Source organism: Rhinolophus sinicus, chromosome 15 (genome assembly GCF_057876585.1).
Source record: "Rhinolophus sinicus isolate RSI-liver-muscle chromosome 15, RSI-T2T, whole genome shotgun sequence".
Taxonomy (NCBI): Eukaryota; Metazoa; Chordata; class Mammalia; order Chiroptera; family Rhinolophidae; genus Rhinolophus; species Rhinolophus sinicus.
In genome coordinates, this window is record NC_142515.1 from 10,147,560 (window position 1) to 10,173,766 (window position 26,207).

Here is a 26,207-nt window from a genome sequence, read left to right on the forward strand (position 1 = left end):
AAGTCATCAGACTTTAAGCCTTAGACTCTACCTATAAGTCATCTTTACAGCTGCTCTGCTCACATCTCTTGGCAATTCAGTCACATGACTCTGCTAGGTGCAAGGGAGCCAGGGAAATGATTCTTTTACCTGGATGTGGGGACACAGTCCCAGAGAGCAGTTTCCAGGCTCTCGGCCTCACATGGAAAGGTGCTGGCTCGGGTAGTAGATGGCCCTTGGCTGTGACTAGTTGGCCATCAGCTGTTACTGGTTAGCCATTAGCCACTGATATAACTGCCGTGGCTGAGCTAGCAAGCGCGGATTGCAGTTAGCAAGTGGGGTCGGTTGGCAGAGAAGCAGATGGCAGATTGCGGCTCCTGCTTCCTGTGTCTCCAACCCAGCCGCCAGTGAGACTATAGTGGTATGAACCCCCTATCTATGGCTCCATGGGTGTTCCTTTTTGGCCTCACCATGTCCTGCGTTCTTATGCGGGGAGCAGGACCAGAGACCCCGCATGACGCTGGGTGTCCTTGTGCCTAGCTAAAAATTAGGGCTCACTTAAGAAGGAAGAAGAAGGCACTGGGAGTATACTGGGGGGTAACTAGCAATCTGCTACAACATCCCTTACTATGGACAAGAGACTCTTTTTTGTTTCTTTGTTTTATTTTTAATTAAAAATTCCATACATGCACATTGATAAAAATCTGAAAAATGTTGACAATTTTCAAAAAGAGAAGGGCTATTAATGAGCACTAATCCCTTTTCCTAGAGATAAACATTATTAGTACTATGTATAAACTCCCCCCACCAATTTTGAGGTCATATCTTAACTTTGATCTCATAGCCTGCTTTTTCACTATATTTTCTCGTGTCATTAAGAATTCTTCAGGAATATTTTTAACAATGACATGTGATTCTATAATATGGCTGTAATTATACGTACCATAATTTACTTAGTCATTCCCCTGATGGGTATTGAAATTGTTAGCAATTTTTCGTTATTAACAATAAAGAACATTTCCTGAGCTTTGACCTTATTTTGGATGATTTCCTCAGGCTTAATTCCTAGAAGTGGAATTACTGGTTCGCGTTGGCTGACATTTGAAAGTTTCTTGACATACAATGCCAAATGACTTTCCTGAAAGCTGACTCACCTAACTTTCTCCAGGATTGAGAAAAAATACAGGTTTAAAAAAATTATCTTGGTCTTTACTTTTGTGATGATGTTGGTCAATTGATTGTTGAAACACTCTCCCTGAGGGCAAAGTATTTACATAAATTATTTGGAATTATTGTGTCCCGAAGATGTGTCTGTTTTTCCCCATTTATATATTTGTTTATTTGTCCAATCATTTATTTATCTCAATATGGACTCAAGGATTTCTTTTGTTCAAATTATACATATATATTTATAACAGCTCTATTGACACATACCACACAATTCACCCATTTAAATTATACAGCTCAATGGTTTTTAGTACATCCAGAGTTCTGCAACCATAGCCATAATCAATTTTAGAACACTTGCATCATCACAAAAAGGGACCCATACCTGTTAGCAATTACTCTCCATTTCTTCCTAATTCCCCTAGCCTTAGGCAACCAGTAACCTACTTTCTGTGTCCGCAGATTTGCTTATTCTGGACATTTCACGTTAATGGGATTATACAATATGTGTTCTTTTGTGATAAGCTTCTTTCACTTAGCATGATGTTTTCAAGTTTCATCCATATTGTAGCTTGTATCAGTACTTCATGTCTTTTCATTTGCCAATGGTATTTTTTACCATGTGGAGAGACCACATTTTATTTTATCCATTCATTAGTTGATGGATTTTTGTGTTGTTGCCACTTTGGGACTATTATGAATAATGCTGCTGTAAATACTCACGTACAATTTTTTGTGTGGACGTATGTTTTTAATTTCTCTTAAATGTATAACTAGGAGCAGAACTGCTGAGTAGTGAATGTGAAGTGGTATCTTATTGTGGTTATGATTTATATTTCTCTGATGTCTAATGATGTTTTGAGCCTATTTTCATGTGCTTATTGGCCATTTGTATGTCTTTAGAGAAATATCTATTCTGATCTTTTCATAAATTATAAATTGGGCCAATCATCATTTTATTGTTGAGTTGTAAAAGTTTTTTAAAAATATATATTCTAGACATAAGATCCTTGTCAGATATATGATTTGCAAATATCTTTTCCCATTCTGCGGATTGTTTTGTAATTTTCTTGATGTTATGCTTTGAAGCACAGCATTTTTAACTTTGATGAAGTTTAGTTTATTTGTTTTTCCTTTTGTTGCTTGTGCTTTTGATATCATACTCATAAAACCATTACTAATCCAAGGTCGTAAAGACTTATGCCTATGTTTCCTTCTAAGAGTTTTACAGTTTTAGCTCTTATGTTATAGTTTAGCTCTTTGATCCACATTGAGATAATTTTTGGATATAGTATGAGGTAGGAGTCCAATTCCATTCTTTTGTGTATGGATATCCAGTTGTCCCAGCACCATTTATTGAAGATATTATTCTTTCCCCATTGAATGGTCTTGGCACCATTGTCAAAAATCAATTGACTGTAAGCAAAAGGCTTTATTTCTCAACTCTCAATTCATTCCATTGATCTAAATGTCTGTCCTTACATCAGTATCACACTATCTTGATTACTGTAGACTTATAGAAAGTTTTTGAAATCAGGAAGTGTGAATCCCTCAATGGTGTTCTTATTTTTAAAGACTTTTTTGGTTCTTCTGAGTCTCATGAATTTCCGTATGAGTTTTAGGATAAGCTTGTCAATTTCTGCAAAGAAACCAGCTGGGAATTTGATAGAAAAGGTGTTGAATATGTAGATACTGACATCTTAACAGTAATAAGTCTGGGATGTCTTTCCATACCAATTATATTTTTGTTAAAATATTTTTTCATACTAAATAAATACAAGGTAGCATGTAAAGCAATGAATAGTTGGTATTTTATAACTGTCGTCATTCACATGTTGTGATATTCAAAATTGTTTTCTCTGATATGAATTGAGAATGTGAGGTGGCACTGTGGTTATGGTCATCTGCATATTTATACCTTGATTCCAGCTTATGCTGGGAAACATCACAAAAAGCATGTGTAACAACTTTTATATATCTTGCATTTTACTTGTAGCATCCAACATGACGTAACGCAAAAGCCATAATATATCTCCTGTGGGAAGATTCTTATCTATAGAAGTAGGTAGCCAACAAAGCTGAAGCCGTCCTTTATGTCCTGAAGATACATGACATGGTTTGCCTCTTTTCTCCTGAGTAAAGGCTCAATTGGAAAAAAGTTGGAACTTTACCAGAATTGGATTTCCCTAACAAGAGTGTTGGGTTGAGTCATCCGGCCTGATGCATTGTTGGATAAAAGACCTCGGTGAAGCAATATGCCCAGGAAATTGTTAAGCTGCTTTGTGATTTGGAAGAAAATCTAAAAACTAAAGCAATGCCTCTGTCAAATGTTCTCATCCATTCCAGAATCATCATCTATTCCAATATTTTGAAGCAGAGAGTGCAGAAATTACCCTTTCCCTTCATCATATATTGAAAGTACATCTTGTAGCAGAGCCAACTCCTTGTTATTTGCACAGGACAGTATCAAATGAAGATTCCTATTTTCTGAGCCTGTTTGGAAAGTTCAAAGACCTCCTGTGGCTCTGCTTTTTTAATTAAATTTTTAATTTTGAGATCAATGTAGATTGACATGCAGTTTTAAGAACTAGTACAGAGTGATCTTCCCTACCCTTTGTGCAGTTTCCCCTACTGGTAACATCTTACAAAATTATAGTACAATGTTCCAACCAGAATATTAACACTGATACCAGCAAGACACCAAATGTTTCTATTGCCACAAGGATCCCTCATGGTGCTCTTTTATGGTTACATCCACTTCCCTCCAACCCCACCTCCTCCTTGACCCCTAGCAACCACTAATCTGTTCTATATTTCTATAGTTTTGTCATTTTACGAATGTTATATAAATGGATCCATTATGGTATTTAAACTTTGGATACTGGCCTTTTTTTTTTTTTATTCAGAATAATTCTTTGAAGATTCATCCGTGTTGTTTGTGTTAATAGTTTGTTCCTTTTTATTACTAACTGGTATTCTATAGCATGTACTGTAGTTTGTTTAACCGTACACCAATTACAGGATATCTCGGTTGTTTCTATCTCTTGGCTATCATGAATAAAGCTGCTGTAAACATTCATGCACAGGTCTCTGGGATAAATGCCTAGGAGTGCAATTGTTGGGTCATGTTGTAGTCGCATGTTGAGATTTTTAAACAACTGTAAAAGTCTTTTCCAGAGTGACTCTCTACCATTTTACATTTTCAACAGCAGTGTATGAGTGATCCAGTTTCTCTGTATCCTTGCCAGCATTTGGTGTTGTCACCATTTTTTATTTTAGTTATTTGATAGGTTTGTAGTAATATCTCATTGTGATTTTAATTTGCATTTCTGTAATGACTAATGATGTTGAACATCTTTCCATGTGTCTATTTACCATTGCATGTTCTCTTTGGTGAAATGTCTGTTCATGTTTTTTCTTATTTAAAAATTAGATTTTTTTTTTTCCACCCTTGGCCCATTGTATATTCTAGATACTTAGTCCTGCGTTTTGCAAATATTTTCTCCTACTCTAAAGCTTGTGCTTTTATCTTCTTAACAGGGTTCTCTACAGAGCAAAAGTTTTTAATTTTGATGCACTCCTATTTGTCAATTTTTTCTTTTATGAATCATGCTTTTGATGTCAAGTCTAGGAACTGTTTGCCTAGCCCTAGATCCTAAAGATTTTCTCATATTTTTTTTTCTGTAAGTTTTACAGTTTTGTTTTACACTTAAGTCCACAATGCATTTTGAGTTAGTTTTCATATAAGGTATGAGACTTAACTAGATGTCCTATTTTTGGCCAATAGATATACAATTGCTTAGCAAAATTTGTTTAAAAGACTATTCTCCCTTCATCAAATTGCTTTTGCACCTTTGTCAAAAATCAGTTGGACATATTTGTGTGAGTATATTTCTGTGTTTTCTATTTTGTTTATTGATTTGTGTGTCTATCCCTCCACCAATACCACACAGTCTTGGTTACAGTAGCTTTATTCTTTTTTCCCCTAGAATTGTTTTAGTTCTTGTATTACCTTTGCTTTTCCATACGAATTTTATTCTTTGTTTTTTTTCTTTCTTTTTTCTTTTTCAAATTTTAGAATAACCTTGTCTATATCTATACAAATTCTTGCTGGGGTTTTGAAAGAAATTTCATTAAATCTGTATATCAATTTGGGGAGAAATGACATCTTTATTGTGTTGAGTCTTCCAGGCTGAACATGGTACATCTCTCTTTTTATTTAGAAATTCATTAATTTCTTTCATCAGCTTTTTGTAGTTTTTAACATGTAAACCCTGTCCATATTTTGTTAGGTTTATGCCTATTTCAATTTTTTGAAGCCATTTAAAATGATAACTGCATTTTTTATTCCAGTATCTCCATGTTCATTGGTAGTAGTACATAGAAATACAATTGGTCTTTGTATGTTTAGCTCATATCCTATAACCTTGCTAAAATTGCCAGTTCTAGTAGATTTTGTAGATTCCTTTAGATTTTCTATGTCAATAATCATGTCATCTGAGAACAGAGACTGTTTTATCTCTTCCTTTCCTATCTGTGTGAATTTTGTTGCCTTTTCTTGCTTTATTATCCTGGCCAGTATATTTAGCACTATGTTGAATAAGAGTGGTAGCGGTGGATATCCTTGCCTCATTCCCAGTTTTAGAGCGAAAGCATCAGTCTTTCACTGTTAAATGTAAGGTTAGCTGTAGTTTTTGTGGATGCTTTTTATGAAGTTGAGGACTTTCTTCCTACCCTTATGTTGTGAGAATTTTTAACAGGAATGCGTTTTGAATTTTGTAAAATGATTTTTTGCATCAATTGAGATGATCCTGTGATTGTTCTTTTTTCAGCCTGTTAATAGGGTCGCTTATACTGATTATTGTTTTTCAATGTTGAATCAGCCTTGCATCCGTGTAATAAACCTACCTTTGTCTTAGAGTGGAATTCTTATTATATATTGCTGAATTCTATTTGTTAGTATTTTGTTAAGAATTTTTGTGTCTGTATTCATGAGGGCTATTGAGCTGTAGTTTTCTCTTTTTGTATTACCTTTATCTGGTTTTGGTGTTGAGGTAATAAGATGAACTGGGAGTTGTTCCCTCCTCTTCTAGTTTCTTGGAGAGATTGTAAATAATCGATGCTAATATTTCTTTAAACATTTTATAGAATTCACCAGTGAAACCATCTGGATCTAGAGATCGCTCTGGTTTTCTTTGTTTGTTTGTTTCTATTTTTTAGGGGAGTTTAAATTATAAGTGAAATTTCCTTAATAGTTAGAGGGCAATTGAAATGATCTCGTTTATGTTTTGATGAGTTGTGGTAGACAATGTTTTTCAAGCAAATAGCCCATTTCATCTAGGTGGTCAAATTTCTGTGTATAGAGGTGTTTGCAGTATTCCCTTTTCATCCTTTTGATGTCTGTAGGGTCTGAGTAATATCTTCTCTTTCATTCCTGATATTGATAATTTGTGTCTTTTCTGTTTTTTTTCTTTGTCAATATTACTAGTTGCTTGTCAGTTCTATTGCTCTTTCAAAGAAACAGCTCTTTGTTTTGTTGATTTCCTCTATTGCTTTTCTTTTTCAATTTCATTTATTTCTACTCCTAGCTTTATTATTTCCTTCTTTCTGGGTTTATTTTAGACTTTTCCTCTTCTCATATATGCATTTAGTACAATACATTTCCCTCTTAAAACTGTTTTAGCTCTGTCCCCAAATTTTTGATAGTGTGTTTTCATTCAGTTCAATCTGTTTTTTGATTTCTCTTGAGACTTCCTCCTTTACCTATGACTTATTTAGAAGTGTTTCCTTTATCCCTGAAGGATATTTTTGCTGGTTATGGGATTCTAGGTTAACAATTCTTTCTTTTACCACCTGAAAAATATTGTGCCACTTCCTGCTGGTGTCATGGTTTCATGAGAAATTTACTGTTATTCTAATTGTTTTCCCCTAAAGGCAAGGTGTCATATTCTTCTGGATGCTTTTAAGAATTTTATTATGATATGTCTTCATGTGGATTTCTTTGGGTTTATCCTATGTGGGGTTTACGCATCTTCTCAAATTGGTAGGTTTATATCTCTTGCTAAATTTGGGAAGGTTTCAGCCATTATTTCTTTGAGTACCTTTTCAGCCTCATCCTCTTTCTTCTCTCCTGTAGAACACTGATGACATAAATGTTAGATCTCTTAATGTAGTACTGTAGGTCCCGGAGGCTCTATTTCCTCCTGCCATTTTAAAAAATTTTTTATCAGCAGCACTGTTCCAGATTAGTGCTGTGTCATGGACAAAGAGAAATGAACAGATATATTGATTAAAGACAAAAAAAAATCACTTCCTTTCTGCTGTTCAGATTGGGTAATTTCTCTTGTTCTGTCATCCAGTTCACTGATTCTTTCCTTTGTCTCCCATTTGTATATTGAGCCCATCCAGTGAACTTTTATTTCAGTTATTATATTTTTCAGTTTCAAAACTTCTGGTTATTCCATTTCTTTGCTGAGGCTTTCTATCTTTTCATTTGCTTCAGGTGCATTTGCAATTGCTTGTTGAGGCATTTTTATCTTGGCTGCTTTGAAATCTTTGTCACGTAATTCTGACATTCCTGTCATCTTGGTGTTGACATTGGTTGATTGTCTTTTTTCATTTAGGTTGAGCTCTTTCTGGATCTTGGTATGATCAGTGATTTTTGACTGAAACCTGGGCATTTTTATATTATGTTATGAGATACTGTACCTTGTTTAAACCTTTTGTTTTAACTGGATTTCTCTGATACCACTTCAGTAGGGAAAGTTGTAGCTCTGTCTTATTACTGGCAGGTGGAGGTAGAAGTCCAGGTTTCCTAGTTGGTATTTGTTAATATCGGAGGTGGAGGGCTCCTTGTTACTGCTGGTTAGGAGTTCTGGCTCCCATGTGGTCTTCACTGGTACTACATAGGTGGGGAGGGGGCTCGTTACCACCAAGCAGTGATGGGATACAAGTCCTGGCTCCCTACTTGGTCTTCTCTGATACCATCTGGGTAGGGGTGTTGGAACACCTTGTTACAACCTGGAGAGGGTGGAAATCTAGGCTTCCCACTTGGCATAGGTAGAGGTGGTACCACAGGTTTTACTGGTGTTGACTGGAGTCGAATGGTTATATTGGCTAAAAGTGTTCTGCTTTGCTAGGCTAGCTGTTTCCTGACACTTTGGCTAGAGAGAACAAGCTTTTCTTTTCTTTTCTTTTCTTTTTTTTTTTTTTTTTGCCCCCTGTCTGTGTGTGTTGGCATTTCTGGGTTGTTGGCTTCTTCCACTCCATGTGTGGGATATATGAAGCAAAAAGAAAACCCAGGGAACTCATTATGTTGTTTCTTGGACACTAAGGTCCCTGGCTAGTCTATCTTCTTCCCTTTACCTGTCAGTCCACTTATGTGTGTTTTACATATAATATCTAGGGGTTTTAGTTGTACATAGTGGAATCATTTGGGAAAAGTGGTTCTATTTCAAATTCCTGGAAGTGGAAATTCTTCTGGACTTATGGTAATATATTTTATATGTAGGTTCTAATCCAATACAACTTGGTTTCTCTTTTTTTGCTCAAACATGTCCAGGTATCATCACTGGGAGTGTCTTTCCTCTTTGCATCAGAACCCACATGAGCTGCTTCAATGGCCCGGGAAGGAAGGCTCCTCAGGAAAGGGCTAAGCCTCCGTTTCAGTGTGGGAAGACAGGCTTGGCTTCTTTTAAGTTGTTTTCCCATCTGACAGCTTGAGTAGATGCCATTTCTGTGGCTCCTCCAATAGCTGTCCGACGTAAATTGAAGGTGGGCTGATTGCAGGGCTAAGGCCCAGACCCCGGCCTCTCCTTCCTGGAGCCTTGATCCTTCCTGTTTGATTGTGACAATTCTCCCTCCCACCTTAGCTTGTGAAGAAATGGGATACAGCCAAGGTGATCACTTATCTGGGTGTGACGGCAAGTAAACATGAAAAATGTGCTGGGGAACACGAAAGGACAGTGATCAGAAAGGCTTTTTCTTTCAACCTAAATCATGATGTTTTGGGCGTCGGCTAGAGTTTCCCAAGTTATTTATAACTGTCCATCCCTGTTAGGGGATATATGTTTTATCTAAAAATAGGTAATCTTTCCTAATCAAATGATAAATGTGTGTGTCCACGTGGAAGTCTCGTAGTTAGCCAACTCGTTATAGAAGGTTCAAGTGTATAATGGAAATATTACCAGCATGACACTGGATCACGTGCTTCAAAATACTCAGTATTTGGATGTTACGGCTCTTGGAGACTTTTTGTTTTTTGTGGTGGAAGAGCCTTCCTATTAGCAGGAGGCAGCCTTCACAAGCCAAGTCCTTTCAGAATGATATTCAAGGTACTTCTTCCTAGCAGCTAATGACTGTGTGTAGGAGGGTATGTTGTGATCCTTTGGAGTTTATGTTGCGTTCAGCCAGATGGCTCTTTATGTCCAATCTTTCTTGAGGGATCCCAGTGGGGCATCTCAGTCCCAGACCTAGTGGCTGCCTAGTACTCATTTCCTAGTCACACAAAGGGAAATTCCCAGAATGTTGGAGCTGGCAAAACCTAATTATTGCATCTCGACCCCAGTTGCTATTTAGAAACATCTGGAAAAACAAAAAACACTAATGCCTGGGCCCCACCTCTAGAGATTCTGACTGTTTACACCAACTTGATAAGATAGGTAGTGTTATGATTCCTGCTTAGTGGATAGAGACCCCGAGGCCCAGGTTAATTTTCTCCCAGACCCCATAGTTGCCTGTGCTGGAGCAGGATTTGAACCCAGATGATCCGAGTCTGCAGTCCCGGATCTTAACCAGCACACTGCCTGGTTAAGATGGTGGGCCTGACACATATTGGTTTCCTTCTGCACCAGTGGTTCTCCAACCTGGCTGGATGTTAGATCACGTGGAGAGGGTTTTATGAACAGAGATATCTGGACCGCACCCTCTGAGATTCTGGTTTAGTTGATCTGGGGTGGGATCCGTGCATTGATGGGCTTTTAAATATCTCTAGGTAATTTGAATGAGCATCCAGGGCCAAGAACCTCCATATCGCCTCGAGCCCACGGCCACCTTCCACTTTCCAGAGATGGACCCCGAAGGCCAGGGCGGGAAGGGCGCTACAGGCTATGCAGGACTCCTCAGGGCTGCCCAGTTTTCTACCACAGAAGGGCAACTGGCTGAATTAGACCCTTAATCTTTTTATTTATTTACATTCTGGGTACACGTGATATTGAAAATATTTTAAAACTATTGAGAACATTCAAAAAAATTGAGAAATTTCACATGGAAGTCCTGATTTTAGAATCCACGTCAGACTGTCTTGTAACCCGTGGCTGGAGCTAAGCAGTGGCTGCTGCGTTGGGGCGGGGTTGTCCTCTCGTCCCCACCGCCTTCCTGGCATGCTCATCCCTGGCCCATCCCACGGGCACGGAAGTGCACGACCAGCATGTTTCTGCCATTACTGTCCCATGGTGTTCTTCATCACTAGTATTTGTATACTTGTCTTGGTTGCTCTTCTATATTGAAGACACCTTAAGGTTTTCAACCTGGGGCATCTCTGCCTCCTTGGGAATGTTTGGAGCTCTGTTTGGTTGTCACACTGGGAGTGGGGGAACAGTGCTACTGGTGTCTAGTGGGTAGAGGTCCTAGATACTGCTAAGCAGCCTACAATGCACAGGACAGCCCCACAACTAAGAATGATCTGGCCTTGAAGGTCAATAGTGCTGAGGTTGAGAAAATGCCTTAAGGGTAGTGTCTGTGCCTCTTGCTCACCTCTGAACTTTCCAACCTGGTGGCACATAGTAGGCAGTCAATTAAATGTCAGCTGGCGGCTTGACTGACGTCAGACTGTTGGCTTTCCCCTGCTCCTGCTGGGTTTCAGCCGAACACATCGTTGCTTTGCTCTGTGTGTACATATGGCTCTGCACTAAATGAGCGCGTCAGTAGAGAGCCTGCCATATGCAAAGGAAGTGATCTTATGAATGAAATCCAGAGCAGAGACAGCAGTTCTTTCATCCGAAGCGCGAGACTAATTCAACACAAGATTGCAGCAAGTGCATTTGTTGGGAGAACCAAGGCAGTTTGCTGCAGGACGACTCATTGCTCATTCTTCGAGAAGGGTAATAGAGAGGAAATCTTAATCATGTTTTTCATGATCAAAGGTGTCTATAAAATCAATCCTTCCATTAACTGGGTGAAGAACGATACTGACTTACTGGGACATTTCAAGCTGCATAAATTAATTATAAATTGCTGCAAATTATTTGCCTGGTATCTAACTCCCATACCTTTGCAGGAAAGGGTTGGACCTCACTCAGTGAAGGCTCTGAAGGAGTTAATATTAAGTAGCCTCAGCTGGGATGTGTTGAATGAAGCTCCCTGTCACCCTGGGGCGATGACTTGGGAATGGGGGCCATGCTGGACTTAGCATGGCTTCCAGTGTGTTTGCCTTGCAGCTGTGTCAGGATGAGGTGGCAAATTTAGGGTGACCAACCAACCGTGCACGTTTGTCTGGGACAGTCCCAGTTTTAGTACTGAAAGCCTGTGTTCTGGGAAATCCCTCCCCAGGATGTGCATAGTCTTGATTTTCAGCGATGAGTGAGAAGGCTGTCAGAAAAGTGCAAAACCCATTCTACAGCCCAAATATAGGGCTGAAAACAATGCTGTTTTAGTGTCAAATGGATATGGGATAGGTCATTTGCCTTCTGTAGCTGCTATAGCAGGTGTTTGTTTGTTTGTTTTTTCCATGATCTGTCTGGCTCAGATTTGTCCGCTTCATTAATGTTCTTTAAGAATCAGCTTTGGGTTTCTTCGATTTTTTTCTGTTGACTCTTTCATTGACTTGGGATCTTATTTTCCTTTGTCTGTTTTCTAGGTTTAATTTGCTCTTATCTAGTTTCTTAAGGTGGAAGGTGAGGTCATTGACTTGAGACTTTTTTTCTTTTTAAAAATCGGTGTTTAGTGTTATAAATTCTTCCCTATGTACTGCTTTAGTGGTACCTAACATAGGTTTACATGCTGTATTTCATTTTAATTCACTTCAGAGTACTTTCTATTTCTTTACGATATTTTCTTTGACCTATGAGTTATTTAGAAATGTGTCATTTAGTCTCCAAACATTTGAAGACTTTCCAGAGATCTTTCTGTTAGTGATTACTAATTAAGTTCTGTTGTAGAAGAAGAATATATATTGTATGACTTGAATTTTAAATTGAGACTTGTTTTATGGATCAGAATCTAGGTAAATGTTCTGTGTACATATGAAAAGAATGTGTATTCTGCTGTTGTGAAATCTTATATAAATATCAGTTAGGTCTAGTTAATTGATTGTGTTCACTTTCCTATATCCTTACTGATTTTCTGTGTACTTGTTCTATCTATTATTGAGAGAAGGGTATTGAAATATCTAGGGGTATTGGAATAATATTTGTAGATTTCCCTATTTCGCCTTTAAGTTCTATCTTTTTTTTTTTTCTTCATGTATTTTTTATTTATTTAATTTTTTTAAGGAGGGCACAGCTCACAGTGGCCCATGCAGGGATTGAACTGTCAACCTTGGTGTTATCAGCACCACGTTCTAACCAACTGAGATAACCTGCCACCCCTTTCTTCATGTATTTTGAAACTTTGTTATTAGGGCATAAACATTTAGGATTGTTATATCACCTGATGAATTGATATAATTTATCCTTATGAAATGATGGTCCTCATTCCTGGTAATATTCTTTGTCTGATGTACTTTGTCTGATGTGAAGATAGCCAAGCTGATCCATGGAAACTGAAATAATAAAACTGTTTTAAGACTCCAAGTTGTGATAACTAGTTATGTTGCAATAGGAAACCAATACAGAAGGTACCGTGTTTCCCCGAAAACAAGACCGGGTCTTACATTAAGGTTTGCTCCAAAAGGTGCATGAGGGCTTACCTTCAGGGGATGTCATCCTGAAAAATCATGCTAGGGCTTATTTTCGGTTAGGTCTTATTTTTGGGGGAAACGCAGTATAGATTTCTAGGCTGAAGATTTTTCTCTCTGTGCTTTAAAATGTAATCCCACTCTAGCTTGCATTGTTTCTGAAGAGAAATCTGCTGTCATCCATCTCTTTCTTTCCTGTGTATGTAATGTATCTTTTTAAAGCTCTAGCCACCTTTAAGATTTTTTTCCTTTATAATTGATTTTTGAATAACTTGACTACAATGTGTCTTGGGATCATTTTTTTCATGTCTTATGTTTAGGTGCATTGAGCATCTTGCATCCATGGGTTTATAGTTTTCATTAAATTTGGAAAAATTTCAGCCGTGCTTTCTTTAAATATTTTTTTCTGTAGCACTTTCTGTAGTGCTTTCTAAATATTCTCTTCTGTAGTGCTTTCTGTTCTCCTTGGGGGCTCAATCACCCATATATTAGGTTGTTCTATGTTGTCCCACAGCTCATGGATGCTTTGTTCATTTTTAAAAATTCTTTTTTTCTATTTTTCATTTGGATGGTTTTTTATTGTTATGTCTTCAAGTTTACACATCTTTTGTTCTGTGATGTTTAGTTTGCCATTAATCCTATTGAGCATATGTTTAACCTTAAACATCATAGTTTTAATTTCTTTTTTTTTCATAGTTTCAATTTTTTGATTTGGGTCCTTTTTTTATATATATCTTCCATATATATCACTTTTTTTTTTAATATGTCTTCCATAAGTCTCTGCTTAACTTTTCAAACACATGAAATACGTTTAATACTGTCTTCATGTTCTCATTTGCTAAGTCTAATAATATCTGTGTCAGTTCTAGTGAAATCTGATTGGCTTTTTCTCTCATCACGGCTGTTACTTTTCCACTTCTTTGCATGCCTGTGTTCCAGACATTTGACTTTTACTTTTTGTGGGCTGGATGTTTTGTTTTCCTATAAATCTTATTAAGCATTGTTATGGGTTGGAAACATTTGGTCCTTTTGAATCTTGTTTTTAAGATTTGCTAGGCAGGACTACTGTTGTGTGTAGTTTGAGGTAATTATTCCCCATTACGGAAGCAAGACACTGGGCCTGTGAATGGGGGTTTTCCAGTCTAATGGGACAGGCGCTCTTCCTGGTCTGGTAGAGTGCTGTGTACTGTTATTCCCTCTGCTGTCAGATTGTCCATTCTGCAGTCGTGGGTAGTTTCCTCACACACGGTGCCAATTACTAGTACTTTGCTGAATGCTCCTTATGAATCTTCTGTGGGTCCCTAGAACTTCCTCTCTGTGAAGCTTCTTCTCTCTGGTTCTTTGTCCTGTGAACCCTTGCAGCTCCATCTCCCTTGGACTCTCTGTTCTGTGTTCTCCACTCAGGGCTTCTCCCGGGTGCTGCCCGGATTCCCCCTCTCAGTGCTGCAGCCTGAAAACGCTCCCAAGGCAGCAAGCTGGACCACTGTGGGGTCACCTGCTCTTTTTCTTGACTCTCTGGGACCTCTGTCTTTCATTGCTTAGTGTTCAGTCTCTTGAAAACTGTTGTTTCCAACATTCTGTCCAGTTTTTTTTAGTTGTTTCAGACAGGAGGGTAAATCTGGCCACTCTTTTTCCACCTGGCTGGAAGGAGAAGTCTAACCTGTTTTATGTGCTCAGATGCCACCTACATTCTGGTTTAAACTCACTGTCGTAGATGCAAGAATTAGAGCATTTTGCTTTCTGCCTCTTCTTTTCTAATCTGCTTTCCCACAGTGTTTTGATGACTGCCATGCTTTCCCCTGAATTCTGAGACTTAATACATTATATATTTTAATCACTAATATTGATTGACTTTCGTCCTCTAATGCAGTAAATTTCTTTTCTGACCAATACTATCTGGCACACACACTCATAATGTGTTTTTTCTTCACCCTCTCACCCATCAACCAAGGAATGGCAGTATTGCCCAACTGCAATGAACTGAATTGTACTCTTTTTTCTCTCCCCCAACTCATATAGTATTGAAGCCCTAACCCCTAATGTGATGGTATTTGGAGGTGGGGCCTTTGGGAGTTAGTTGAGTTTAGATGAGAGTGGGACCCCATGATGGGAGTAATGTCCATATGAGAAAAGCTCTCTGTTTCCATATGCACACACTAAGGAAAGGCTGCATGAGGACATACTGAAAAGATGGCCACCTGAAAGCCAGGAATAGCTCTCACCAGAGACCAAACCCTGCTGGACCTTGATCTTGGACTTTCCAGACTCTAGAACTGTGAGAAAATAACTTTCTGTTGTTTAAGCCACCTAGTCTCTGGTATTTTGTTACGGCAGCCCAAGCAGACCAACCGACCTGAGCAGACCAACCGACCTTCCATCTTTATGCAAACATTTGTGGTGCATCCCCGCCGCCCCCACATCTTCCTACTCAGGCGGCCCTCTTGGGGTTTTTCTCCCCTTCAAGCTATTCTATAACCTGAACTCTAATGTATTTCTTCCTCTCCTTCTCTTTTTAACCCCAGCACTCTTCCTGGGCCAAGCCTTCTCCATCCTGGTCTGTGATAGCCTTTTTCTTTCTAGGCCCTCTGTTCTACACATCGTGCCCTGGGGTTTCTAGAAAGCACAGTTCTTCTCATGGCACATGTATTCTCATATACTTCCAGTGACTCCCATTGTCCTCAGAAGTGGTGTTCAAAGTTTTCGAGTTCCTTCCTCCATAATGCCTTCTGCAACCTGCCAGTTGGATAGATTTCTCTTCCACGCCCCCATAGGGCTTCTTTTTCTCTCCTAGTTTTTGTATGTATCACTTTTCTTCCTTGTAATTAGCTGTGAACTGCTGTCTCCTTACGAGCCTGCAAACTCCTTGAAAGTGCACCTCACAGAGACTAGCACATATTAGGTGCTCACCAAATGCCCACATCAAAATTTTCAAGTTTCTTTTAGTGGTCTGGATTTTCAAATAACATTAGAAGAAATTTTGGGGAAAGAGTAGAAAGCCACCACAATAACCCTACCCTGCACAATTCATCTTATTTTTATTCTCCACCTTTCAGTGTTTGTGTCTGTATTTTCAGAGCTATAGTCACGATGAACGTACAAATCCACGTTCTTTTCTTTAAACATACTACCTTGCACATTTCCCCCTGTATTTAGCTTCATCCTTTTAAGTACCTGTAACAGCCTGTTAAGTAGGAGTACCATAACTTACTAGTTGTATTAAGATTCATTGGATTCAAACCTGTAGAAATGTAACCTGCTATTAGGGTCTCCTTGTTCAGGGGACCTGACGGCTTTGGCCCCAGCCTGGCTTCTCCCGTTAGTATACTTTAGCACCTTCACTGGTTTCCATGAGAAATACAAGCCAACCAAACACTTTTTGGCCTTCTGTTAGTGAAGATCTGTGGGCCTAGGAAGGGATCACACTGCACAGCACAGAGCCCTTGCCTTGAACAATCCTCATTAACCGTAATCTCTTCTCTATAGACAACCCCACCCCCACCAATTCCCACTCTGTCCCTTCCCATACCCGGTCTCCAGCCTTCCTTCTTAGTTTCCTTGGAGGTTCATACTTCTCATGCTTGTGTTATTCAAAGCAAGTCACTTTGCCCCAGCCACCTCTTCTGGTGTGTAGAACTAAACTCAGTAAAAGAGAGTCCTCCAGTTACAGGACTCGCCCTCCTGGGTGGTTACAAAGCAAAGGGGGTGATAAATAACATCCTTCAAACTACCCCTCACCTCGGCTATGTAAGGGATGGAAAGGTCTGTCACAGTGGGGTGCTGACTCATCTTCGAAGGTGTTGACAGGGCCTAGCATTTGGCACATGGGTATGGGAGCTGTGGACGAGCGGGTGCTTTCATGGCAATGCATGAACTTGGAATAGGGTTCCTGGTGCCAGGATGTTGCTGAGGCAAGTGTGGCTCTCAGAGAAGCAGAGAGGCCTGCTTGTCTTCGAGGCGCAGCTGCTGTAGGCTGAATGCACCCCTTTCCTTCTTTCCAGCTTCTGGGGAAAACAGTGCCTTGATGGTGCTAGCTTTGGGGATTCTCTGGGTTAAGGAAATCCAGCTCTAAATGGTCTAAGCAAGAAGGGGTTTATGGCTCACTTTGCTGGGAAGGGCCCCGTGACAGCTTGTGGGGTGGTAAGAACTACAGCAATCAGGTTCTGGGCTGAAATTACACTTCAAACAGCTGCAACGTGCTTTCTCCCCTCTATGTCCCCATCTTTTCTCGTGCTTGGTGTATTGTCTCCAACTGAAAGCAGGCCTTTTTCTCCATGTTTCAGGGCCAGCGGCCACTGCCAGACTCACCTCTGTGTTCTCTCAGCACCGGGACCTTCAGCTTCAAATTGGTAAGTCTTTGGGGGAGACATTGGCTCAGCCAGGGGATCATGGCCTCCTCTGGACAAACCCACCCAGGAGAATGGGATATTGTGAGGGGCCCCAGGTCCCGGGTGTAGAGGTAAATAGGAGAAAAGAGTAGAGTGGAAAGCTTGAACATCAGATAAACAATCTTATCCTCTAGCACTGGGGCCTACTCCTTCCTGCATCTAGGAAATGGCTACGCATACTGGTGACTCGTTTTATTTTTTAATTTTAAAAATTTTATTAGTTTCAGGTGTACAAAACAATGCACTAGTTAGACATTTCACCCCTCACAAAATGATAACCCCCCTCCCCCAATCTAGTGCCCCTCTGACATCGGATATATCTATTACAATTCCATTGACTCTATTCCCTACGCTGTACTGCATATCCTGTGACTATATACATTAAATTACAGTTGACATACAATATTATTCAGCTTCAGCTTCAGGTGTACAGCGCAGTGGTCAAGCATCTACATGATGACTCATTTTGAATTGATGTCTCTCTGAACGCTGCATCTAATTCTAGATAATTAAATTTCACTTACTTACCTTGCTTCAGCTCCGGTATGATTCTAACCATTTTGAAACTCCTAGAAATCATATTGAAATGAATGTGATCACATGACCCATCTTACATTAACACAAATTAGCACCTGTCTGCTTCTTTGGATGTAGGTATTGAATCTCTGGGTATACATTTCATACAATTCCCGTGTATATGATCAATCATGTCTAATTTGAACTACTTGTGGGAAGGGCAGTCTGGATTAGCAAAACACCTGATTCCTGATTTATATTTTAAATAAGTCCAGTGTCCATGTTACTGATGGTTTTAACTATAGACAAACAAAATGCATTCTGGTGGTTTCAGTAGGAATGACGTATTAGGAAATCCAGCTAGCCCACAGAAGGGTCGGATGGCTGGAGAGACAGACTGGAGGTTGTACTCCAGGAATAACTCCCAAAGGCACAATGTCAAACGGAGCCATCAAGGGAGCTGCTGCCTCTCCAGGGTCAGGAAATTGCTCAATGAGGATGCCACCTGCCCCTGCTCCTGGCTCTGGAATGGTACCTTCCCTGCTAGGATCTGTCAGCAAAATGGATGCATTGTACCTTTTTCTCCCCATGTAATTCCTTCCCAACTCAAAGTCTCATGCCAGCACTCCTCTCTCCATCAGCTTAGTTTTCAGAGTCTTATGCAAGTACAAGCAACTATGGGGCCTAAATCACACCTAGAATTTTAGCTGGAAGGGAGTTTACGACAGACAGGATGCAAGCTTTCCAGCCTCTGTGCAGTAGAAAGGGGCTGAGGGCTGGAACCGATGTTGAAAGAGCATGTTCTCTGTTTGGATTCCCCTCAATGCGTCACACAGTAGAGAAGATGCTTGGTAAATGTTGGTTCCAATGTGTGTGTGTTATAGACTGAATGTTTGTGTCCCCCCAAAATTCCTATGTGAAATCCTAAGCCATAATGTGATGGTGTCTGGAGATGGTGCCTTTGGGAGACAACTAGGTCGTGAGGGTGGAGTCTCCTGAATGGGATCAGTGTCCTTACAAGAGACCCCAGAGGCTCCCTCGCCCCTTGTGCCATGTGAGGACCCAGAGAGAAGGTGGTTGTTTATGAACCAGGAAGTGGGCCCTCACCAGACACTAATTCTGAGTAAGTCCGTTTGTCTATCTGGGCATCACTTTGTTCATGTCAGGTTATGGGGTTTGACGAAAGGGTCTTGAAGGTCGCTCCTGGTTTGAATAGTCCATGATCCTCGGCCTTTTCATGAGAATCGAGATGCAGAGAAGGAAATCAATGAAGCCAGTGAAGCAGCTTTTGGTTTTGATGTATTGACGCCTATTTTCCTAAAAGGATCTGAGGAGACAGATGATATTTAGATATTTTTGCATTGTATATACACACCCATGCACGTCTTTACCTAAAGGAAAATGGTTGTTCTTTTAAAAGTATAAACTTTTTTCTTAGTGTCTGAGAAAAGCCTAGGAATTTCCTTCCTATCACTGCTGCTATGTATAGCAGAACAGGTCTGGTTTTGGGATCAGAATATCCTCTGCCTTTAAGCTGAATAAAATCTGTAAAGAAAATAAGACGTAGGGGCCTGGTGCAATGTGTGCCCTGAATGATGTCTCGGTAGAAATTTAATTTTATTTCTAGTTATTTGGGGTTATAGGATAGGATTATATCTCTCAGGCGGAGAAAGTCATTAATCAAGAACGGGGCCTCTTAAGCCTTCTCCCAATTTTAATGATTCACTGTAAAACGCCTTTCACTGGCAAATAGCAGGTATCATCTGGGTGTGATTAGGAGGCGTCTGTGGCAGGTTTGCAGTAGTTCTGTGTACCCAGTTATTCACCAGCCTAATCCTGCCCGACTGTAGCGGGGCTGAATTGGGCAAAGATGGCTTTACGGGCAAAGCAGGCTGACAATGAGGGCCTGGACGACGGCATATGGAATAGGTCCTTAGACATCAGCCCCAAATGCTAGAGTAGTCCCCAAGCAGGATTTCCAAAGTGCATATTGTGTACCCGAAACAGCTTCACTGTCAGCATGGAGGTGCCTCCCTCCTTTGTTGAGGTCGGAGCTTCGAGCCTGGTGGAGTGGTGTGTGAGAGCTGCAGTCTCCCTCCTCCCTCCGTCTGTGTGCCAGCAGCTGTGCTAGTTGCTGGGGAGATAGCCATGTAGAAAATGCAGATCCTGTGCAAAGGCCAGAAGAATAGCAGTGACAGGTGTGTTCTTTGCTTACCTGATTGTCAGAAGGTGGCCTTGCTTAAATGAGGACTAAACTCTAGGGGGAGGGGTTAGAGTTCTTGTGTCTCAGGGCCTGGGGAGGACCAGGAGGGAAGGTTTCCTTCCTGAGACAATGACCTGCCCACCTGCTGACCTGTCAACCTGCCCGCCAGGAGCTGAGCTGCCCTTGGCTCCTCCTGGGCATAGCTTGCAGCAGGAGTTGTCTGCACTGGCCACTCCTGGGGAGGGATGGGGCAGCTCTGATGAGAAGGGTTCTGATGCCAAATGTCCTATTGATTGTCCAGAGGGAGAGGAGAGGGGCTAAAGATGAAGGAATGAGGGAAATCCTCTCCATTCATTTCTCTCCCCAGAGAATTATAGGATGTGAATACAGCGGCCCCCCCTTATCCTCGGGGCTGTCCAGTGGATGCCTGGAACCCGAGACCGTACTGAACACTGTATACATATACCGCGTTTTTTCCTATACATACATACCTATGAGAAAATGTATAATTAGGCACAGTAAGAGATTAACAAGTGATAAAATGGGACAATAACAGTATACTGTAATGAAAGTTATGGAATGTGGTCTCTCTCGCAAAATAGCTTATTGTACTGCATTCACCCTTCTTGTGAGGATGTGAGATGATACAGTGCTTATGTGACGAGATGAACTGAGGTACTCAGAATGGCATGCAATTGGAAACGTATGAATTGTTTATTTCTGGAATTTTGCATGTAATATTTTCAAACTGTGGTTGACTGAGGGTAACTTAAACCATGGAAAGCGAAAGTGCAGATGAGGGAGAGGGCTGTATATTAGTTTTCTGCTGCTACTATAATGAATTGCCACAAACTTAGAGGTTTAAAGCTACACAGATTCATTTTTTCTTTTTTCTTGTGAACTTGTTTTTATTGGGATATAGGGAATGGGTTGGGAAATGTCATTGTGGGTGGTTCTATACCACCAGGGTACTACTGTCCATTCTAATCTTCCCGGACAGCTTTCGGAACTTTTTCTTTTTCTTGGAGCTGCTGCCCTTGGTGCCAGCAGCATCTTCAGGTCCACGGCTGAGTAGCTCCTCTTTGGAAGAGAATTTCCTTTTTTTCTTGGGGACACTCCTGTTTCCTGCCTCTTCGGGGTCAATAACTGGTTCCTCTTTGGGGAAAGATTTCTTCCTCTTGGGAAGACTTCTCCTGCCACCTGTTTCCTAAGACCACTACTAACCAGCTCCTCCTTGGAAACAGATTTCTTTTTCTTGCGTTTGGATAAAGAGACAGCTGGGTCTTCCATTCCATTTTCCTGAGGAGCCTCCTGGAGCTTTTGCTTTTCTGCTTTTTGGGTCTTTCACTGGTCTCCTCACACTCCCCTGGTGTGCTACTATTTTCTGAAGATGCGAGGGCAATTGCAGCCACCCATTTCTTTTCCTTCTTCAAGCGTTTTTGTCCTCTGTCTCCAGCTTCCTATAAAGCAACACAGTGAAGTCGCACGACGACTCTCAGTGAAAAGCAGAGGGACACTGCTTTTTTGCCCTCTATGGTGAGAAAGGCCTTGTTTAGTGGAGTTCTTGGTGGGTCACCAGGAAGGGACCACAACCTGGCTGAGGCCTTCAGAGAGGCCCCCACCCCCATGCTAGGCCTTCTGTCTCCTGTTGTGTCCTGCCCCCTTCTCCAACTCTGGTTAATTGAAATTGGTGGCGAGTCAGACACTCAGCCACATTCCTACCGTGGGTCTCTGGGCTGCAGATTGTCATTAAATGAACTGTGAAGATTTTCCGTGTGGGCTGGGAGGCAGTGACGCAGAGGACATGCGGGACTTGGGAACTGTCATCCATCCCCACCCCCACCGCCTCCCCAGCTCAGAGCTGCTGCCCTGAGCTCCTGGAGATGCCATCATTTAATTGGGGGAGCACTGCCTCCCCCAGCCTGGGCTGGGCCCAGACACACAGTCCAACCTCCCAGCAGCCAGATGGATTTGCAAAATGGAACAATTAAATCAAAAGCGAGCTGTCTGACCTGATTTTTCCCCTTCATCCTCAGCCAGTTCTGCAAACCCTCTTCCCAGCATTGTCTTCATTAGTGGCTGAGACAGCCTGGACAGGGCTCAAATGGCTGGCTCCAAATTGTGTGCTCTCCACCCTGAAACGCCAGCTCCTGTTACATCCACCAGTTGCCTGCACCATTGGCCTGTCCGCCTCCTGGTTTCCCCAAAGTCAAAACCTCTGGGGCATGCCGTATGATTTTAGGGGCAGGGCAGCACCCGACCAGCCGTGCAGCCATGCAGGCCCCACTCTGGGGGTCAGTGTTGGCGCCCCCTGGACTTGTGTGGGCAGTCCCCTGTTTGGGGCTCCCCTCCAACCAGAAAGAAAGGATTATTCATGTGACTGTTCTTATGTTCTGACTCCTTTGTGTCTGGTGCTCTGTGGTGATGGGGTGGAAGAGAAAGGGCTTCTCCCTCCACCAGATGCAAAGGCTACATTTCATCAGTCATTTCCATCTGACCTGGTAAGTGGACACCAGGTTGGTGCCCCTTTCATCAAGGCCCATCGTATTCGTCTGGGTTGAAATCCCAGGGGCAGAAAGATCAAGGAAAAGAGAGGAATCTGCAAGAGCTGCTGGGCAACATTCTGATGCAGCTTCTTAGAAAGATCACATGTCAGTCCTCAAGATGGGGAAACTGAGGCCCAGAGGAGGAAGGGGAGGGCTCAGAAGCACCCAGTGGAGGGAGTGGATCAGGCTTAGTCCCTTTGTTGTTCCACGGACCCCTGGTTACATAGCTCTTGGGCACAGTACCTGGCACACAGTAGGTGCTTACTAACTGGTGTTTGGTTGACTGAATTAACGGGAACAGCAGAGCTGTATCTAAGAAGAAATGGTATCTAAGAAGAACATGGTTCTTCAAGTCAGGGCCATGGAGTCTTTGTCTCTATATATCTAGGGTCCGGAACAGGCCTGGTGTGCAGTAGATGCTCAGTAAAGATATGTTTAAATAAGTCAGTGTAATTGGAGGCAAGATGGCTGGGTCTTGAAACAAAGAGTCCACACCGCCCTGGATGTTTCATAGTCATTTTGGGAAATTAAGGGAAGCCATGCTTACCAGAACTTTTGGAGTAGCCAAGGGAAGTTCTGGAGGTGAGAAATATCCTTCAGCAGTAGGTTAGGTGTCAGGAACGTCGGGTTCCAGTTCCTATCGTGTGCTGATCGAGTCCCTTCTCTTCAGATTCCCCTTCGGTAAAAGGAGAGCGTTGGGCCAGCTGGTCCCCCTGGCCCCATCTGGCTCCAACATCTTGCGGAAGCTTAGGGGACTCTAACGAAGCCCAGCGCCGAGGGAGCACAGGCTGTGGTACTGGCTCCTCATCCTGACCATCTGAGGAAGGCGGAGAGTGTCCATTTTCTTCCCAAAGACTTCTCAGCAATAGAGTCTGGAGCGGCCTGGGTCTCAGGCACAGGAATCTGGAAGGAAAGGGAAGAGCAGGCCTGGTCTTTGGAGTAGCCCAGCTGCCCAAGGAATGAGGGCTTCTGTGTGGGGGCACGACCAAGCCATCAACTGGACCTTGATGGCCTTGAGGCCAGTGACATCCCAGCTCCACCTGGGACATGACACAGTGAAGTCACCATCTCAAATGCCACTATTGATGGTCCTGTAGCAAGGGGCACTTCTGGGGAGAGGAGCTGGGCTGTAATGGACATTAATGGGCAGATACTGTTTCCCTGAAAATAAGACCTAACCGGAAAATAAGCCCCAGCCATGATTTTTCAGGATGATATCCCCTGACCATAAGCCCTAATGCGTCTTTTGGAGCAAAACTTAATATAAGACCCGGTCTTCTTTTCAGGGAAACACGGTAAGTATCCACCATGGCCCTTAGAAGGGCTTTGGTTACTTGGAATTTCTGGGTTAACTGCGAACTGTTCTGCAAGAGTTGGGGGAGGGCAGGTCGTCCCTGTGGTGTCATAAACGATTGTCCCTAGAATTGCTGAATGGCTCAAATGATCTGCCATTTATACATTGAATCTGGTCACATGCAATGACCCACGTATGTTTTCCAGCAATCTTAGGATCTATTTTTCTCCTTTAACTCATGCTTGGGCCATATTTCAACCTTTCTTATTTTACACCCCATCTAGGCTCTCTTCAACAGTATTAGCTCAATCGTTTGCCATTGGCAAAGTTTAATTGTCGTATATTCACACATACAAATATACGTATATACACACATATACACAAAAGGAAAATACACAAGATTTAAACAAACACGTGAATATCTGTAGTCACACAAGCCAGTTCTTCCAAGATGCTTAGGTTATCTTCAAGGAGGCTTCTTTTCTCCCCCTCCCATAGTAGCTGTCTCTGTGAACAGCCCAACAATTCACAAAGAAACCCAGAGTTTTCTGTCACTTACTTGCACATGTAATTCACCAGCAAGCTGCCCCAGTGGTTTTGGGATCCTTCCACCAGCCCTTGCTCGGAGACACAGCCGCCTCCTTGCTGTTTCTGGGCTACAGACCTCTGTTCTCTGCTTCAGCCACATCTCTGACTGCTTCCCTTTGGTCTCTACGGCTCAGCCATTCCAAGGCCTCCTGGTTCCCTGTCTGTGCCAGGCTTCTTCCTCTGCCCGAGTTCCTCTGCTTAGAGCTGAGTATTTCTCTAACCACACTGGATTATTTTTACTGATTCCTCTGGATTCAGCCCAGACAGCCTTTCCTTGCTGCCTTCCACATTCCCCAATGTTGCTACGTAATCTCCATTATAATCAGTTCCTTGCCTGCACCTGCATAGGATTCTATTGGCTGGCATCCCTACAGTTCACTGTCACATGTTACTGGGCATAAAATATGTTTCCTTTGTTCCACCATTATAGGTAATACTGCACAGTTTGCTTGATCTTTGGGAGGCAGTGTCGAGTAGTAATTAAAAAGACTGGCGCTAGATTTGGATCCTGGCTATTGCTGTATAGAAAGTTGTCAATTCTTAGTGCCTCAGTTTTATCATCTGTAAAATGGGCATAAAATAGCATCCATCTTATGGGGTTGTGAGGATGAAGTGAGAAAACACATGAATTAGGTACTTAGAATAGCATCTGGTGTACAGTAGGGCCTTACTATAATTTATTTTCCTTCTTATTGTGTTTTTGAATCACTCTTTACAGATGTATTCCTAGAAGAAAGATTACTGGATCAAATGTTAGAAGGTTTTTATGGCTCTTGAAATGTTTTGACAAATTGCTTTTGAAAAGATTGTGCCCCTTTCACTCCCATCAGCAATGCCTGAGCAACAGCTGGTTGTTTTTTCCTGTCTTCTTGCATATGTGCCACATTCATAGCACAGGTCTTAGAAGATGAAAACCATGGAGGACCTCTTGTCTGCGTTTATGGATCCTCCACCTACCCACTCGCACTCAGCTCACTCCTCCACTGCCAGCCCAGAGGGCTTTCTCTTGCCTTAAGTGTGCCCTATGCTGCTTGGCACTGCACTTCTCTGTAATTGTTATGTGCTACAATGGTTTATGGAGATATTAACTTAGGTTTGTTCTCCCTGCAATTACTATCATTCCCATCCCATTTCAAGATGGCAGCCAAGCTCGTTCTGTCCCATTGCCAGGTTTTGTGTTGCAAGGCATTATGGGACCCACGGCAGTGTGGGGTTGGCAGGGCAAGGGCACAGAGATGACCATTGGGGTTGCCAGGGCAGCCGGTGGTGATGTGGCTTCAGGTGGGGATTAATGGGCCTGTGTTGAGGGCAGGATCTCTGTCTGTGGCTCTGAGCATGAAGCCGGGGTCCTGGTCGAAGGCCCTGGAGGTTTGGGGTGGGGCCTGCTTTGGAAGCAGCGAGGAAACCAGGGAGGTCTGAGAGAGGACACGCAGGCCCAGGACTGACCTACAGTCATGGGAGAGGGGAGGAGGGGATGGTGGGGCTTGACCCAGGAATGGCTCTGCCCCAGCTCCTGGCTCTGGGGGGCTTGTAGGTTGTCATTCTAAGCCGTTTCGGCTGGTGGCCTGGAGTCACCCCAGTCATGGCCATTGTAGTTCCAGCCTTAATCCGTGGTAGGATGACAGGAGAAGGCGAA

General features: G+C 42.0%; 1 protein-coding gene and 1 long non-coding RNA gene across 3 annotated transcripts in view; one reads left to right on the forward strand and one right to left on the reverse strand.

Moving 5' to 3' along the window:
• CACUL1 (CDK2 associated cullin domain 1) overlaps nt 1-26,207 on the forward strand; it is a 227,540-nt gene that overhangs the window by 49,818 nt on the left and 151,515 nt on the right. For both annotated transcript variants that reach the window (XM_074338983.2, XM_088791834.1), the window contains one exon: nt 17,320-17,385. In XM_074338983.2, the coding sequence (XP_074195084.2) occupies nt 17,320-17,385 (66 nt within the window). The remainder of the gene's footprint in view (nt 1-17,319; nt 17,386-26,207) is intronic.
• LOC148755157 (uncharacterized) lies at nt 20,968-25,688 on the reverse strand. The gene is made up of 3 exons (XR_016019110.1): nt 24,543-25,688; nt 22,156-23,592; nt 20,968-21,603 (listed from the first exon to the last, which is right to left on the reverse strand). It is a non-coding gene; the product is annotated as an uncharacterized LOC148755157 (long non-coding RNA).